Genomic DNA, 16,835 nt, shown 5'->3' with positions numbered 1-16,835 from the left:
GCCCGGAGGGTTCGAGGGGCGTCTGGAAGGTGGGAAAGAATGATAAGGATAATTTTAGAAATGGTTAAACTCGTGACATGTCGAACCGGGGCTACTCGGGCACTGCTTGGCCCTGGTGGGAACGGATGGACCCGGGGCCAGACCCTGGTCCTCTCTCCTCTCCCTGCTCTCTTCCTCCTCCTCTCCTCTCCCATCCCCTTAATTCTCCTTTAATTCCGTAGCGAGCTCGTCCCGGGCTGGGCTGCCCCGATCCCACCCAGCGCCAGTGGGTCGAGCAGGTCACCCGGTGGGTCCCGTCCCCGTGGGGCAATGCCAATGCCAACCCGCTCCTCGGGCCAGATTCCTCCTCACAACCCCATCGCCCCCCACCTTTAGCTCTTCCAGGCAGCTTCTCTTCCCTCCCAGCGCTTCCCGCCACTCTCCCAAATAAATCCTTCCTCAGAGGGGGGCGAAAGTGAGCCCTCGACATCCCATTTAACACCGTTTCGAGGAGCTGAGCTCCTCTCAGTGCTTCTGGGAGAAGCTTGTTGGCATCTCATCCTCGAACATCCAGGTCGCTGGGGTTTTAAACTCTTGAAAGTTAGCCTTTTACCCACAAAGGTTCAGTTCTTGTATCATACCAGAATTATCGATACACAGAAGCAATCTTTTTGTAGCCTAACAAAAGAGCAGAGGAACACGTGTCTTTTCTGGCTTAGTTGCTTTAATTTTCCTCCGAGTGTCTAAACACTGTATTTCCAGTCAAAGGGAATCATCTTGTTCCACAGAGCTCAGCCAAGCTGTCAAAAACTTCTCTGTCCCTCCTCCTTGTAGTTTAAATAGTTGTTTTGCAGGTGGCTTTTTGTATATTCTTTAAATTCAGAACCCATATTCTTTAAATTCAGTTACAGGACTTCAGTGACACGGCACCTCAAAAATATTCACTCGTGATGTTTTTAGCACCTTTAATTTATTAAAATAGACTTTAGGAACCTGATTCATCCTTAATTTAGGCTCTCTTTGCTCCATTGCTGCCTGTTTACGCTCAAGTAACTATAGAGTTGCATTCCTGGGACTTCAAGTTGCTTACAAAAGCAACAATTAAACACAGAAGGTCTTTGATGTTCTGAAAATATTAGGCTTTATAATAACTCTCCCTAGTGTTGACATTGTAGCCCTCAAAATAGGGGCTGATGAATGTCCCTCCAAGAAGCCGAGGAGGACAGAGGGTTTCTGCCAATCCCAACTACTCATAAGCAAATAAAATGAGTGAGGAAGACTCTTGTTGGCAACCTACCCCAAATATTCCAAGCCTGGGTCAGTATTTATTCCTATTTTTATAGGAAATAAATGCCTGAGCCTCGAGGAAACCAATCCTGGTAATGTCTGAGCAGAGCTGCTTGTGAGGATTTCAACTCATCCACATCTCCCCTTCCCTACGGGTTCATCCTAAGCTTTAGGGAGGTTCTTCTGAACAAAACAACTTCTCTGATGGCTTTTCACAGCTCCACTACACCATGAAAAGGCTTTTCAGGCCTCGAAGCTTACCTTAAGTAGCTCCGAAAGGTGTCTGAGCCTACAAAGGGTTTTCCTTGAAGGTGACTCATCCTGCAGAACTCACAAATACCAGCTGGTAATAAAATTAAAAGTAGTAGCTAGTGGCAATTAAGCCTTTGCTAGAACCATTCTCCCTTCCTGACTGTAGGAAGCTGCCAAATGGCTTTTCCCTTTTACTTTTCCCCTCTTGACTGGAAAAAAAAGCGCCCAGATTATGTTGCTGCAGAGTGGAAAATGAACAGAACACGGGACACAAGCTTCCTTCCCTGGCCTGTAATCCTGCTTGCACTTGAGTGGAAAGCTATTTGCTGTGTTTCATACGTCTCTAGGAGGAGATGAAGCAGCAAAACCACACAGTGAAGGACAATCTGGGGCACTGTATGGGCTTCATCCCTTCTGTTCTTTACAAATCACATCTGATGTGACCTCACCAAGATTTTTCCAAGAGCCATCGCCCTTAATTTATGCATACCTGGCCAGCAAGGACCTTTTCATGATTCACCTTGTGCTAAGAAACAAATCTTCTTCTTCCTACCGCGTAAACACCACTACACGTGAGGGTTTTTTTTTTATTTCCCCCTATCGTAATGGATAATTGGTGTCATAATGATCTTACTGTGATTAGTTTTCACACGGTGCTTTACCCTGAGATGTTTTCATGCAGGGTTTGGCACAGATGAGGAAAGGGTGAGGCCAAGCCAGCTCTCCACCTCACCCTCGTCCCTAGTTCTGTCCTGGCCAGGAACTGATGGTGAATCCTGGAAGCTGAGGGGATAGGTAGAAAGGCCAGAAGTAGTGGATACACAGAAACCTTGATAAATGGGAAGGAGTCGGGAGAAGTCCCACCTGGAAGACCTGTCAAAAATCCCTTGAGTACGTCCTCAAATACATGGGTAGGGAGAACAAAGTGCTCCTTGAATTTCCAAGGACCTTTTTAGAAGCTAAGCAGCCACTATTTGTGGAAAGCGGGCACAGGTTAAGAGGGAAGAATTCTAGAACCATTAAGGTTGGGAAAGACCTCTCAGATCATCCAAGTCCAACCATCAGCCCAACACTACTGTGACCACTAAACCATGTCCTGAAGTAAAGAACATAGCCTGGACAAATGAGGGAGTAAAATACCAGAGAAGTAGTTGGCAGACCCTCCAGCTTTGGTGGTACTTGAGTTGTTGGAGTCTCTACTGCTGAGCAGAGAGTCGTCCTCTAACGTTTCCCCCGGCAGGGAACTGGTTTGTTTGTGATCTTGGTTTGCTTTGTTTCTGCTTACTCATCACCACCTTGCCTCCTACGCTGGCGGGCCAGCAGGTTTGCCTGGAACAGGTCACACGTCTGGCTCTGAGCTCTGGCACTATCTGCTTGGCAAAAGGCACCGTCTGGCTGTCAAAACAGCCCCAAAACACTTTTATTGAAGGAAAAATGGAGATTGTCACTGTGCAGGTGAAACACCAGAACTCCTCCTACATCATGGAGCTGAAGGAGAAGCACGGGGCTGAAGGCCATCAGGCTCCTGCTTTGAAATCACTTTGCCTTGAGGTTAAGATCCCGAGGATGAAACATTTATCTCGGCAGAGCCACACACCACTCCTGGAGCAGAAGAACCTGGCTCAACCCACCACACGCTGCGGGCAAGGAGCTGCATGTCCTCTGTCTGTCTGCTCACCTGGTCCTTCAAATCTCCCTCTGGGAAACCTGGGCTTTTTTTTCTGCTTGCCGAGAAGGAACTGGAGACGTTTGCTGCACCGTCTCTTGTCCCAGATTTACTTCCTTAACTGCTCTTCCTTTTCTCTGTTTCAGCTTTGGAAGCTTCCCGGAGTGCGGCAGCCCCGACCTGCTCAGGATGGACCCCGTGGTTCTCAGTTACATGGACAGCTTGCTGAGGCAGTCAGACGTTGCCTTGCTGGAACCCCCAAACTGGCTTAACGACCACATCATTGGGTTTGCCTTCGAGTACTTCGCCAACCACCAGTTCCAAGAATTCGGCGACCAGGTTTGTTTCATTGGCCCCGAGGTGGCCCAGTTCATCAAATGTGCCCTTAGTCAGGAAGAAATAGCCATATTCCTTCAACCACTGGACCTTCTCCAGAAGCAGCTGGTGTTCTTGCCTATCAATGATAACTCCAACCAGGTCGCCGGGGGCACCCACTGGAGCTTACTGGTGTATTTCAGGGACAAAAAGTGCTTCGCCCATTACGATTCCCACAGCAAATGCAACTCTACCCACGCCAAGCAAGTGGCGGGGAAGCTGGAGGCCTTCTTGGGCAGAAGAGGGGGCAAAGTGACCTTCGTGGAGGAGAAGGCACCTGCCCAGCAGAACAGCTACGACTGCGGGATGTACGTGATCTGCAACGCGGAGGTTCTGTGCCAGGGGCACTTCAGGGGCCGGCCAGAGCCTTTGCTGCAGCTCCTCACCCCCTCCTACATCACGCAGAAGAGATCAGAGTGGAAAGCTCTCATCGCCAAACTGGCACAGAAGTGATGGAGATGCAGCTCCGACCAATGCCCCTCCTTATCCCATCCCCCCCCCCAAAAAAAATCTGCCTTCCCCATCCACAAGGCAGCACCCCCAGTGCCTGAGAGAGATGCCCAAGAGCATCTTGGTCCCAAAGAAGAATGTAACCCCTCCAGCATGGCTACACCTCCCCCAAAAAAACCTTCCCTCTTGGAAAAGCTTTAGTCCCCTCTGGAAATAATTGGCCTTTGAACTTGAGAGCCTGATGAGTCACTTGGCTTTCAAAGACGTCCTCTCCACAGGGAATTTTTACACTGTGGCAAAAACAGGCTGGTTGAAGAGACAACTTCTTTGCCCTCGTTGGGTGGTTTGAATTGGCCAGGTTTAGCCAAAAACCTTTAAAAACCAAACCCCCAAATTGCTTTCTCGTGGCTGTTTCCAACCTGTGCCTCCCGTTTGTGGTTTCAGAGCAGTTTAGGATTTAGCAGTGAGGATTTTTTTCCTTTTTCACCCCTGAAAAGAGGAGACTCCAAAGAAAATGCTGCAATTAATTAACAAACAGGGCAAGAAGAAAATTGGTTTTCTTCAGATAGGTCCTCCTAGGATGTATGGCAATAGGGTTTTATTTTTATCCCCCACCCCTGCTTGCTCCGATTACAGAATAAAACCTAACTCTGAACTGCTGGAAGATTAACAGGGAGCTGAGAAAGTCAATCCTAACAAAAAAAACACAAACCAAAAAAAACACTGAATTGAGATGAAAAGTGACACTCACTCTTGGAAGTTTTTCTTTCTGACAGCAATTTTGGGTTGGCTCCATTTGAGGAGGGTTCATCAGCACTCCCCAGCCCTCCCTGGCTGCACTCTGGGTGTACGAGGCAGTTTCCTCCAGCACAAAACCAGTTCTGTTACTTGAGATGAGGGGAAAAAAAACACCCCAACAAGAACAAAGGGGCAGAGATTGAGGTGTAAAAGCCAAAGGTAACCGCAGGCTCCTTGAAGTTCTTAATGGAGCCACTTTCCCTGGATGATGGCTGGGATCTCGGAGTGGATCCTCTGTTGAAAACCAGGCTGTGGGGGGGAAAATAAAAAATGAGCCCGAGATGTCGTTGCAGGATAAGGAACAGTCTCTAAGCTCATGAGAAGCAAAGAGCAGGTTGATGAGGTAGTACCTAACAGAGCAACCACACCCCAGTGTGAAGACTGGATCAGGGAGATCCAGGTTAAATATAACCCTTTGGAAAGACAGGGGGAAGGATTATTTTTCACCTGGAGCTCTTGGCCCAGCCCAGCACCGAGGTGATGAACTGTAGGAAGACCTTAAACTTCTCTTGCTGCTAAGAAAAGTGAGTGACCACAGCCCAGGCTCTTCCAAGACACATATGGGGGCAAAAGAAGGGTTGGGAGTCATTCCCTTCCTTCCCTGGCTGCCCAGATGGGGAGCAACAAGCAGGCTAGGGCACCAGCCCCACCTGGCAGAGCGTCTTCACCCCTCAGTTGGAGCTGAAACCCCAAGAGGTGGTTGAAAGGGGCTCAAGCTGCTCGTCTAAGGGGATCAATTCTCTTTGGACTCCGCAGGGCTTTGCTGGAGTGATGTCTCTGCCCCTCCCGGGTCCAGAATAAACCTGAAACCAAAATGTCTCCTTCTTGGCATCATCCCATCTTCTGTGGAGGTCAAGCAGTGGCTACCCTCACCCCATGGCTTCTTGTGCAGCCAGGTCATAGAATCACAGACTGGTTTGGGTGGGAAGGGACCTTGGAAGGTCATTGAGTCCAACCCCCCTTGCAGGGAGCAGGGACATCTGCAGCTAGAGCAGGTTGCTCAGAACCCCATCCAGCCTGACCATGAATGTCTCAAAGGATGAGGCCTCCACCACCACTCTGGGCAACCTGGGCCAGTGTTTCATCACCCTTATAGTGAGGAGCTTCCTAATGCTTCATCTAACGCTCCCCTGCTCTAGTTTAAATCCATTGCCCCTCATTCTGTTGCTACACACCTTTGTCACCAGAACTTTCCCAGCTCTCCTGTAGGGCCCTTCAGGAGCTGAAAGGCCCCCAGAAGGTCTCCCCAGCTGGAGCCTTCTCCTCTCAGGCTGCCTAAGCCCAACTCTCTTCTGCTGAGAGACTCCTCTCAGCTGGGACTCCTCTGGCCCCACTCCAGCAGGTCCCTGTCTCTGCTGTGCTGAGGACTCCAGAGCTGCCCCAGCACTGCATGGGGGTCTCCCTAGGGCAGGACAGAGGGGCAGGATCCCCTCCCCTCCCTGCCCTGCTCCCCACGCTGCTGGGGGTGCAGCCCAGGTTGCCAGGGGCTTCTGGGCTGCGAGCGCCCGGGGCCAGCCCCTGGCCAGCTCCTAATTGTATTTAATTTCCTAATCCTGTCTTCAGGGGGTGATTTTGGGCTGGGGAAGAGCACAGGCGAGACAGTGGGTGCAATCGGGGGCGGGACTCGCAGGGGTTGTGTTCTGGTGGGCACAGCCTGCTCCAGGCCCCCAAAGCCAGCAAGGTGACCACACAGGGACGTTTCCAGCACCCAAGGCTTTCTTTACACAAAGAAAAGCAAATAAGCTGGAGCAGGGCGTTGCCGAGAGAGCAAACAGGCACCCACCGGGCAGGCAAAGCCAACTGGAGGCCTTGGAACCAGCTCCCGGCAGAAGGGACCTGCCGTCCCCAGGGTGGCCTTGCCACAAGCTCGAGTGTCACATCCTACAGTCGCTGCTGCCACCTAGTGAACCAACCTCCCCTGTCCCCAGCACCCAGAGCATCCCTGGCCCTGGCTGTCACCCAATAAACCACCCTGGTCTCCCTGCCCCAGCCAGGGCTGCACCCTGAGCCTGCTGTCCCACACACCTCACAGTGCTGAGCACCCCCAGCACCCATCCGGTGCACGCTACGGGCTGGAACATCGGTGGCCAAACAGCCCCCAGGGCAATGCCACCCATCCCCAAGCCAACACGAGGACAGGGCTGTCCCCTCATGTTCTGAGGACGCAGCCAAAGGAGCACCTGCAGGCTTTGGGGTACCCCCTTTTCTGGCAGCAGACAGCAATGTGCTAGAAAATCCCAGGTTTATTTTCCGTTAAAAGCCCGGAGCAAGCAGCAAGCTCGTCCCCAGGCCTGGGGGATTTGGCCCCATCAGCACTTGGAGTTCCCAAAAAATAGGAAGGAGAAACCTAAAGGAACAGCAGAGGTCTTGCCACCCACCCCAGCATCCTGCCAGGGGAGGCTGTGGGGTAAACCCCATGGCAGCCATTCAGCCAGGGCACAGACAGGCCATGACCCACAGGCTGCTTTTGGGGCACCTGAACGAGGCTAGCAGGGCTAACAAAGCCTTGGCCCGGTGCGGACCCCAGAGAGGACACCTGGTCTTTGGGGAACCCTAAAGTGCTTGGTAAGGGGGACACACGCACCCCGAGCTGGCACAGTGCTCCACAAGAGAAGGGCTGGCCCTTGGGTTGGACCCCCATACCCTTGGGTGCTGGGAGAGATGACCCCCCGCCCAGGGCTGGTGGCCCCTTCCTCCCCATCCCCACAGACACCAGGGGTTGGGCAAGTTCCTCCAGACGTGGCCCCGGGGGTACCAAGAGGGGGACAAACGAGTTCAACCCAAAGCCGCCACTAAGGCTTCACCCAAAAGGGCAGCAGCAACTCATCGACGCTTTTGGGGGTCCCTGGCGAGTCCAAAGTCATCTTTTCACCAGAAAACCCCCAAAGCTGGAATAAAAGCCGGCACCCATTTCAGCAGCACGTCGTGCAGGGAGGTCCAACTGCCCGGCAGCCCCGAGCCCTTGGCACAGTGGTGTCCCAGGGGGACAAGGAGTTGGTAGCGCCAGCCACAGGCTGCCCGGGTGGTCCCACCAGGAGAAGGTGCCAGCAGGAAGAGAGAAGATCCTTGGTCCCACTTTACCAGCCGAGAGAAAGCTGGGCCACGTGCGACGGCCACGGCCAGGAGGATATGTCCACAGGTTGCCACCATCTCGGTGTCTGTCCTCAGCCAGCGCTGGACTGACAGTCACCTGCGAGCAGAAGAAGATGGGGTGGAAGCACTGTGGTCCAGCCTGGTGCTCAGTCCCTGTGGGCACGAGGGAGACCCACCCATGTCCTCAACCCAAGGGAACCCCCTCCCGTCCATCCCTCGCTGGCGGCCACATCAGCCCCCGAGCACAGCCCAGCTCCACAGAGGTGTCCTGGTGCTTCCTACAGCTGAGCAACCAGCCCCAAACCTGCAAGGAAACACTGGCCCAGGTTGCCCAGAGAGGTGGTCGCTGCCCCATCCCTGGAACCATTCCAGGTGAGGTTGGCCGGGGCTCTGAGCAACCTGCTCTAGTGGCAGATGTCCCTGCTCCCTGCAGGGGGTTGGGCCAGATTACCTTTAGGTCCTGTCCAACCCAAACTAGCCTATGGAAACCTTTTCCCAAGGTCTGAAGGTCTCAAGGACAGCAGAACTTTCCCCATTCGCTCAAACCAGCAGCTGATGGAATCACCCACTGGATGGGGATAGCACTCTGGGGTCTGCTGTTGGCCATCCCAACAGCAAGCACAGGACATGGGACAAAGCACCTCCGTTGCTCTGGACACCACATCTCTCGGGTCACCAGCTCATGGTGCAACCCACCTGCCCTGTGGTGTCCCCAAGGTCCCTCACTCACCTCCTGTGCCCACGGGAGAGGTAGTCCCGGTTCAGAGAGCAGAGCTGCTGCTCCAGGCGGAAGATCCGAAACGCCAGGTACGAGGAGGACACGACCAGCAGGCAGATCCTGGGAGCAGAGGAAGAAGCACAAGTGTCCAGCAGTTGGGAGGGAGGTTCCCCGTGGAGCCCTCGTCCTCCCCACGCCATGGCCGCCCTCGGCACACTCACAGCACGATGAAGATCTTGAGGAGCTGGTAGTCGGAAGGTCTCAGCTCTGCCACACAGCTCTGCTCCACCTCCAGCTCCTCCTCCGTGTTTATTGCACTTTCTGAAACGCAAGCCCAGAGTCAGGGCCACGGCCATGCTGGGTAGGTGCTCGTGCTCCTCGGGCAACCAGGAGCCTTTGGATATTCCTCCTCCGTGGATGGTGTCACAGGTGTCTCAGACCCTGCAGGCAGGATACCTCATCCCACCCCCATCACCCCATCACTGCCTCCCAGCCCCAACCCTGCTCGCCTGCAAGGCATACTCATAGAATTGGTTTGGTTAGATGAGACCCTGAAGATCATGGAGTACAACCATTCCCCCAGCACTGCCAGGTCCCCACTGGCCCATGTCCCTCAGCACCACATCTCCATGGCCTGGAAATCCCGTCAGGGGTGGGGACTCCACCACTGCCCTGGGCAGCTTGGCCCAGGCCTTGACAGCCCTTGTGGGGAAGAAATTGTTCCTCAGCTCCAATCCAAAGCTCCTAAACGGGGTCGGACGCAGCCCTCACCGGAAACCAGGGGCTCCTCGGAGGTGAAGGAGCTCTCCTTGGCACTCAGGCTGCTGACAGAGCTCCGGTGGATGCACTGATAGTCAGCATCAGGCAGTGACAGTGACAACGAGGTGGGTGACACCTTCCTCCACTTCCCCTCGGGGACGATCACCTCCTGCAGGAACAGCGGCGGCGACAGGTTTGGACCTGAGCTCTCCAGCACCTCTCCACAAAGCACCAGTGCATCCAAAACATCGTCCTAAGGGGCAGCTGGTCCCCCACAATGGCTCCATGGGGACACTACTGCCATAGGGAGGACCTGCCCATGCACCCCATACCTGCCCCAAATTCTGACTGCTGCCACCTCCACCCCTTGAAGCTCAACACAGTCACTTGTTATCCTCCAAGAGCCCTGTGGCTGGTCACAGAACCATAGAATCACTTTGGTTGGATGAGAGCTTTCAGATCACAAAGTCAAACTGTTCCCCCAGCACTGCCAGGCCCCCACTGACCCATGTCCCTCAGCACCACATCTCCACGGCTTGGAAACCCCTCCAGGGATGGAGACTCCACCACTGTCCTGGGCAGCCTGGCACATCCCTGGACAACCCTCAAGGGGAAAAAATTGTTCCTCAGCTGCAACCTCAACCTCCCCTGTGGCAACTTGGGGCCATTTTGTGATGCACAGGACCACGAGGACACCCTGCTCAGCATCCCCACACTACCAACAGCTTTGTGACAGAGCAGAGACATGGAAAAGCCATCAACATTCCACGGAGAGGACATGTCCTGCTGGCCAGGCACGGAGCCACCATGGGCAGAGCCACCATGCTGCTGTGCTCCAAAGGCAGCAGGATGCAGCCCATGGGTTTTTGGGTCATTCAACCACATTTCCAGCCCATTCTCTGTGCCCACAGCCACCAACAGCATCGGGGAGCGGAGCAGTGACATCTTCCACATCACTCTGAAGATTCCATCTATAAATGGACCCCAGAGACCAACCAGCCACCAGCTCACGCTCAGCTCAGCTGCAGACTGTCCAAAGGGACCTCTTGACCCATCCGTGCTGGGTTTGAGGATCCCAGAGCTGGGAAGGAGGCGGCAGTGAGGGGAGAGGGTGACAAACCCACCAGGGGGGCCAGGTGGCCGCTCTCCTGCCCGCGGCGCGAGTTCCCGGGGCTCCTTCCCTCGCCCAGAGCCGCCCTGACCCTCACCAGCGACACGGCGTCGGGCTCCTCCGACAGCTCCTTCAAGCTCAGGCTCTTCTTACTCGAGACCTGGAGGGGACAAGGAAATGGGCGTTATGGGGACACCCCTCCAACTTGAGCCAGAAATGGGAATTTTGGCTTTTGTGGTGAGCAGCCGGTTAAAACTTGGGAGCACGGGGGATTTGGAGGATGAGGAAGAGTACCTGAGGCATGGCGTGGCTACTTCCCAGCACCAAAAAACCCACAGGGCCATGGCCAGCCTCGGGGATAAAACGGGGAATATCTGGGCAGAGCCCAGCACGTTTCAAAGAATGAACTCTCCAGCTTGGCAACGGGGCTGAGTCACCCAAATCGCCACCCCAGGCACCATCCTGGGCAGGGAAGAGCTCTGGACCCGCTTCCCACATGGTTCAAAGGTCCCCACACTCCTTCTCCAGCCCAAGGGCTCACGGCTGTCTTCCCCTCTTTGACTCTCCAATTCAAATTTTATTTTCTGTTTTTACTTTGTTACCATTTTTTCTCTGCTTAAACCTTTAGATCTGGGGGAAAGGCAACGACGTGGCAGAACGAGAATAACTACCAGATTATGAATAATTCATATCCACACCCTGGGAGAGAGCAGAAACTCCAGGCTCTGGCACCATCATCCCTGACCCAGAAAATGCCGGTGGCAGCTCACGGGGATGGGAGGTGCCCAGGGCGTGAGTGAGGATGCTGGGAAGAGGCAGCAGGTCACTGGGGAGGGTTTTGCGAGCTGTCGGAGGGCGCGGCGAGGAGTTCTGCTCCCCAAAACACAGCCTTGAGGGGGAGCACGGAGCCCCACGGGAATGCCATGGGATGTGGGGCGGGGGCGTACCTGCAGGTGGGTGCAGACTCTCCTCAGGACGTCGTAGACGCTGTCACGGGAGATGAGGGATACAAAGATGTACTGCAAGAGAAAGAGAGAAGCTCCCAGCAGAGATTCCCCCCCATCCCAAATATGGTTCTCCCCCAACAGAGACATCCTGCCCTTGAATGTCCCCTCCTTTGGGAGCCGCGTCCCCCTGCCTCGCAGCCATCTCCCGTCAGAGCTTCCCCTGCTGTTATTTTTGCAGCCTGATAAAAACCTGGACCAGATTTTTTTGGGGCCAGTTTCACTAGGCTGCTGTTCCCACGGAGCCTCCCGTGCTCAGCCCAGAGGGATGAGGCAACAAATGGGGCCGAGAGTGATGGGAAACATCCCCATGGATTGGGGCGCCTCGCTCGAGATCGCTCTTCAGTGTCCAAATCCTACCTTGTGCCACCCCCTGGCAAAATCCCTCAGGAAAAACCCCCTCCCAGAATCCCACAGGAATAAACCTTTCCCCCTGAGCAGACGAGGACTTGGATGTCAACTCCCCACAGCCAACCAACACCCAACAGTGGGGAAAAAAAAAATGGAAATTCAGATCCCTAACTGAGTTTTCCACTGGTTCCGGCCCAAATCCTTCCCCTGCTTGCGTTGAAGGAGTTTAAAGGTTTTCTTTGAGCCCGGCAGGGATTTGTCAGGCTCGGCCGAGTTTCACTTGGAGTTTTGCTTTGCCCAGAAACAAAGTGAAATTCCAAAACAAAAGCCAAGCTGCCGTGTTTGGCCTGGCCAGCTGCCAGCACGGAGACAACTGCTTCCCAACCGCTTCCCACTTTTATCCCAGGCTTCATTCCCAGCTCTCAAACATGTTGGAAGTGGCAGCGTTACCTTTCTGCTGGCGTTGGTGGTGATGGCCAAGCCGTTGGGCAGCAGCCGAGCCGTCTTGTGCTTTTTGATCAGCTGCACAGAGACCACCGGGATCACAACCTGGAGGGTGAGAAGACACGGGGATGAGCACGGCGTGAGGTCCAGGAGGGCTTTTTTTGCCACTCAGTGGAGGCTTAACATGTTTTATGATGCCCCAAGAGGAACAATGATGTGAGGATCTGGCATTTCCCAGAGGCAGCTGGGGTTTTGTTCGAGGTCACTGCATCCCCACTGTGTTAATCTCGGCTCGGAGGTGGTTTCTGCTCAATCAAAGCAATGAGGACGTGGAGAAAGCATCATCCAGCAAATCTCCCCGAGAGCCACCACGACAGGCCCCCCTGCGAGGCCAGGGAGGGTTAAAAATAAGGCAGGATGTAAATGATGGCAGAAGTTGGTCGAAGCCCCGTATTTCCATAGGGGATTTGTTTAAAGCGGCCGATATAAATAATTCAGCTCTTCAGCCCAGTTTTTAAGGAAGTCATCTCTCCCCAAGATCCCCGTCAGCCACAAGACTAACAGGGAAACATCATCCTGGAAACCAAGAAGAGAAGCCGAGAGAAATTCAAATCTCTCTCCTCCCCACCCAAAACCTTTGATTTTCCTTCCAACACCGCTGCGGATGGTCGCAGGTTTTGCACCAGGGAATTTTAAGCTAAACCAATATTTGCTTTCCCCAGGCAGACCCCACAGGTGACTGGAGGGGGAGGCACAGCCACGCTCCCCGTCGTGGTGGAGATCCCCGACAGTGAATTAGGCACAAGAAGGGCTACGAACCCTCCTGATGCAGCTCCAACCCCGCCATTACCTTGATGTCCTTTCCAAAAAGGTTGGCGTAGAAGCAGAGCCAGTTGGGGGAGATGTAAAGCCTTCCCTGGATGAGGATGTCTCTCTGGAGGGCGCAGGAGCAAACTGCGAGGTGGAGAGAGAGGGGGGACGGGAGTTGGTGTGCTGGCTCCTGCCTCCCCTGTGCCCGTCCCCCGCCGTGCCACCCACCTTTCAGCACGCTCTCCTCCGTCGGGATGTCCTTGAAAAGCTTGTGGTACTGGGAGTTGTACTTGCTAGCGGCCTGAAAACGAAGCAGAGCCAAGTTAGCTGCCGACCTGGCCGAAACGGAGGCCCAGAAAAGAAAACAAAACAACCCCCCTCCACCCTTTCCCCGCACCCGCGACCGGCGCTGCGGGGTCCCAGCGGGCTGGGGACAGCAGGCTCGAAGGGCAGGAGGAGGGTTGTGTGATCCAGCACCCCAGTGCTGCGTCATCCTCCCAAATCCACATGTCCCCCAACATCTATGGAGGCTGCTGAGCCTTGGCGGGGAGCTGGCTTTCTCCCAGGCTCATCCGCAGGTATTTTGCCCAGCAGTTTCCCTCCTCCTCCTCGAGCTCTCCCCTTATTTGGGGCACGATGACAAGACTTGCTTTGCGCCCATCACGCCGTGCCATCCAGCTATTTATATTTCCAGTGCCTCTTCAAAGCCCGCCGGCAGCTCTGCCCTTCAATAATTCCGTATGGAAGTCAGAGGCTCCAAAGCAGTTCGACGTTGGATAGAAACCCGCTGCCCTTAGTCCTGCGAGGCAGATTTGTGCCCCCTGCCCCAGAAAAGGCAGCGCCTCAGATCTCAGGGTGCTCCCTGGTTGTCCCCACGATGCAGATGGCTCGTCCCCAAAATCCAAGGGATGGGGAGAGATCCCACGCAGCTCGACGGGCGCCGGGGCAGCAAGGCGGGTTGGCAGGCAGAGCTCCTCCTGCCCGTGGTGACAAGGTCACCTTTGCTCCACACACGTTGTCACAGGATGAGCGGGGGCGTAAGAGGATCAAGGCTCAGCCTCACCCGGGGTCAACTGAGAGAGCAGGATGGTGGAAGTGCTGGTGGGAGCGTCTCAGGGTGACATGGGGGGGACTGTGGCATCACCTCCGAGCCACCCCTGGGCTGTCTTGTCCCCATAGCCCCAGCACAAACCCGTTACCAGCCCCATAACCCTCCCAGATGCCTCTAAATAATCAGCAAAATGTTTTTCCCCTCCATCTTTTTCAAGGGAAAGGCAAAACCACCTCCTCCCTCTGCTGCTTCCTCTGCCAGAGCACCTCTTGTTCACACAGGGATGGGAAAATTCTGCTTTGGGCTCAGTTTGCACCATAAAAAGGTTCAAACATAGCAGAACCGAGCTGCTTGTGGTTGAGATTTCCACTTTTACCTTTTCTCAGGATGGAAAACCCCAGAAATGTTTGGAAGGCAGATCACAGGCCACACGGAATCATCATCAGCTCCCCCAAAAATACAGCAAGTGAGGCTGTTGGCTCCCAAAACCAAGGACTTACCACTTCCCGGTGGCATTTCTTGATGTCCTCATCCTTCAGGGCTTCATTCAGGTGAAGGCTGGAAGGAAAAACAATATTATCATCAGGTAAGTCAAGAGCCCCAAATCTACTGCCCTGTAGATACTGCCCCATACCTGCCGTCAAGGGAATCCAAACTCTTCTCTTTGTGGGATGCCTCCAGTTTGTCACGGCCGTGCATGGACTCAGGGGTCTTCAGGGGAGCTGCTTTCTCATGCATGGGCTTGGCGCTGCCAGGAGAAGCCTGTTAGCTCCTGAGGGGAAGGGGAAGAGGGTAGAGATGTTCTGGAGCTGTAATTCATGGAACAATTTGGCTTGGAAGACTTTTAAAGGTCATCTACTGCAACCCCCCTGCACTGAGCAGGGACATCCACAACTAGAGCAGGTTGCTCAGAGCCCCGGCCAACCTCACCTGGGATGGTTCCAGGGATGGGGCAGCAACCACCTCTCTGGGCAACCTGGGCTAGGGGCTCACCACCCTCAGTGTCAACAGTTTCTTCCTTCTCTCCAGTTTAACCCTCTTTTACTTTCAAACCATCCCCCCTTGTTCTGTCCCAACAGGCCCTGCTCAGAAGTCTGTTCCCATCTTTCTTACAGGCCCTTTGAAGAGCTGAAAAGCCACCAGAAGTTCTCCCACCCCAACTACCCACTCCCTCCCATCCCAGTCTGCACAGAGGCGTCAGTATCTCTGGTGCTCAAGGACAAAAAGAATATTTCTGCAGTTTCTCAAGTCACATGGAAAAAAAAAAAAAAAAACAAAAGGGCATCACTTGCCAGGAACTCATAACCTAGTGCCAGGAAATCTCAACTGAGCGGCCAAGGAGTGGCAGCTCCCTCAGGTAACACCCTCGGAAGCACCAGAGCCTCTCCTCCTGAAGAGCTGGAAGTTGGGACAGGAAGAAAAAAACCCCACACGTCTCCAATACTCCCTGAGACGACGGAGGTTTTGGCCAGCGAGGACCATTTTCCCAGGGCAGAGCCCCAGCTGAGGGCACCACCTCCCTCCTCTAATCGCTGCCCTCTCATTAAAGCCTATTATTTACTATCATTGCTTTTATCAGAGGCTCTTATCAGCCGAGGCAGGCAGAGCAAACATGCTCCCCGTGCCTCCACGGGAGGTTATCGCCCGGCAGGCCGCAGAGGCGACGCTTCTGCCCTCACCAAACCCCAGGTGATGCCCTGAAGCCAAAACTCATCCTCACGAAGCCCGAGCCTTCATCCCCTGGGCTGGAAAAAGGGCTCTGACCCGCTCTGGAGCCTTCCTCTCCAGAGCTCAGCCCGCTCCAGCTTCCCCAACGTCATCCCTTAAATCCCTAAGCGCTGACGCGGCTTTAATCCGGATTTAGCCCTAAGCGGGGCTGGCACGGGGGGGCACCGCGCAAGGGATGGGGACAAGCACCCCGTGCTCCAGGAGAGGGCATCGAGAAACAGCCCCCCTCGGGCACGAAACACACCCAAATCCCCTAAAATGAGAGCCAGAGGCTGGAGAGTGTCTAAAAGTGCTCCGTGGTCCTGTCCCAGTTTCTTCTCCCTCTAATGGTCACTACCAGGGACAAATCCCCAGTCAAACGGTCCCTGGACATGGTGCTGTCTGGCAGCTCCAGGAAGACACCACAGCAGCTGCTTTGTCTCCCCCCTCTCCATCCCAGCTCCCAGATGTGGCCGGGATGGAGATTTGGGCTTCGCGAGCACGGGATACGAGAAGCTGAGGCGCAAGCAGCAGTTTACAGGGAGGTCTCCCTGCCAAGAGCCACTTCCAGCGCCGGTGTGAGGAGCAAAACACTTTCTAGCAGCTCATCCCATCACCCTCCTTGAGGGATTTTTCCAGCAGGAAGCTGCTCCTGTAGGAAAATCACCATCCCGAGCATCCCAAGCGACACGACCAGCGGGAGCGCAGAGCCTCTGAGCCGAGGCAGAGCAAGAGGACACAAGAATTCCCAGGAAAGGAAAAACGTCACCGTTGATCTGCCGACCCCCTCCCTGCCCGCACAGGTTCCCGGGATTCCCGGGTCGCCCCCGGGGCTGCCGCTTCGCTTCCCTGCGATTCTCTGATCCCACGGTTCTCACTCTCTCAGATCAGCATCTCCCTTCCCTTACGTGGCACTGGGATCCGGCCTGGGAACGCTGCGGTGGGAGCCCCGTGGGCAGCGCTGGGTTTTCTCTGGATCC

At 54.7% G+C, this 16,835-nt stretch overlaps 2 protein-coding genes across 2 annotated transcripts; one reads left to right on the top strand and one right to left on the bottom strand.

Annotated features, from left to right (window-relative positions):
* The first annotated feature begins 3,333 nt into the window (after positions 1 to 3,333).
* On the top strand, positions 3,334 to 4,030 carry SENP8 (SUMO/sentrin specific peptidase family member 8). The gene has a single exon (XM_008947474.1). It carries the CDS (start codon positions 3,374 to 3,376, stop codon positions 4,010 to 4,012), a length of 639 nt encoding a protein of 212 aa, XP_008945722.1. The 5' UTR covers positions 3,334 to 3,373; the 3' UTR covers positions 4,013 to 4,030.
* Positions 4,031 to 8,626: 4,596 nt separating this feature from the next.
* Positions 8,627 to 14,886, bottom strand: GRAMD2 (GRAM domain containing 2). Its single transcript, XM_008947475.1, has 10 exons — positions 14,783 to 14,886; positions 14,638 to 14,706; positions 13,326 to 13,390; positions 13,138 to 13,241; positions 12,294 to 12,392; positions 11,436 to 11,507; positions 10,586 to 10,648; positions 9,390 to 9,546; positions 8,840 to 8,939; positions 8,627 to 8,738 (listed from the first exon to the last, which is right to left on the bottom strand). Exons 1-10 carry the CDS (start codon positions 14,884 to 14,886, stop codon positions 8,627 to 8,629), a joined length of 945 nt encoding a protein of 314 aa, XP_008945723.1.
* Between the last annotated feature and the right edge of the window lie 1,949 nt (positions 14,887 to 16,835).

Source organism: Merops nubicus, unplaced genomic scaffold, assembly GCF_000691845.1.
Source record: "Merops nubicus isolate BGI_N331 unplaced genomic scaffold, ASM69184v1 scaffold43099, whole genome shotgun sequence".
NCBI lineage: Eukaryota > Metazoa > Chordata > Aves > Coraciiformes > Meropidae > Merops > Merops nubicus.
This window is presented reverse-complemented; position numbering and strand designations above follow the sequence as displayed.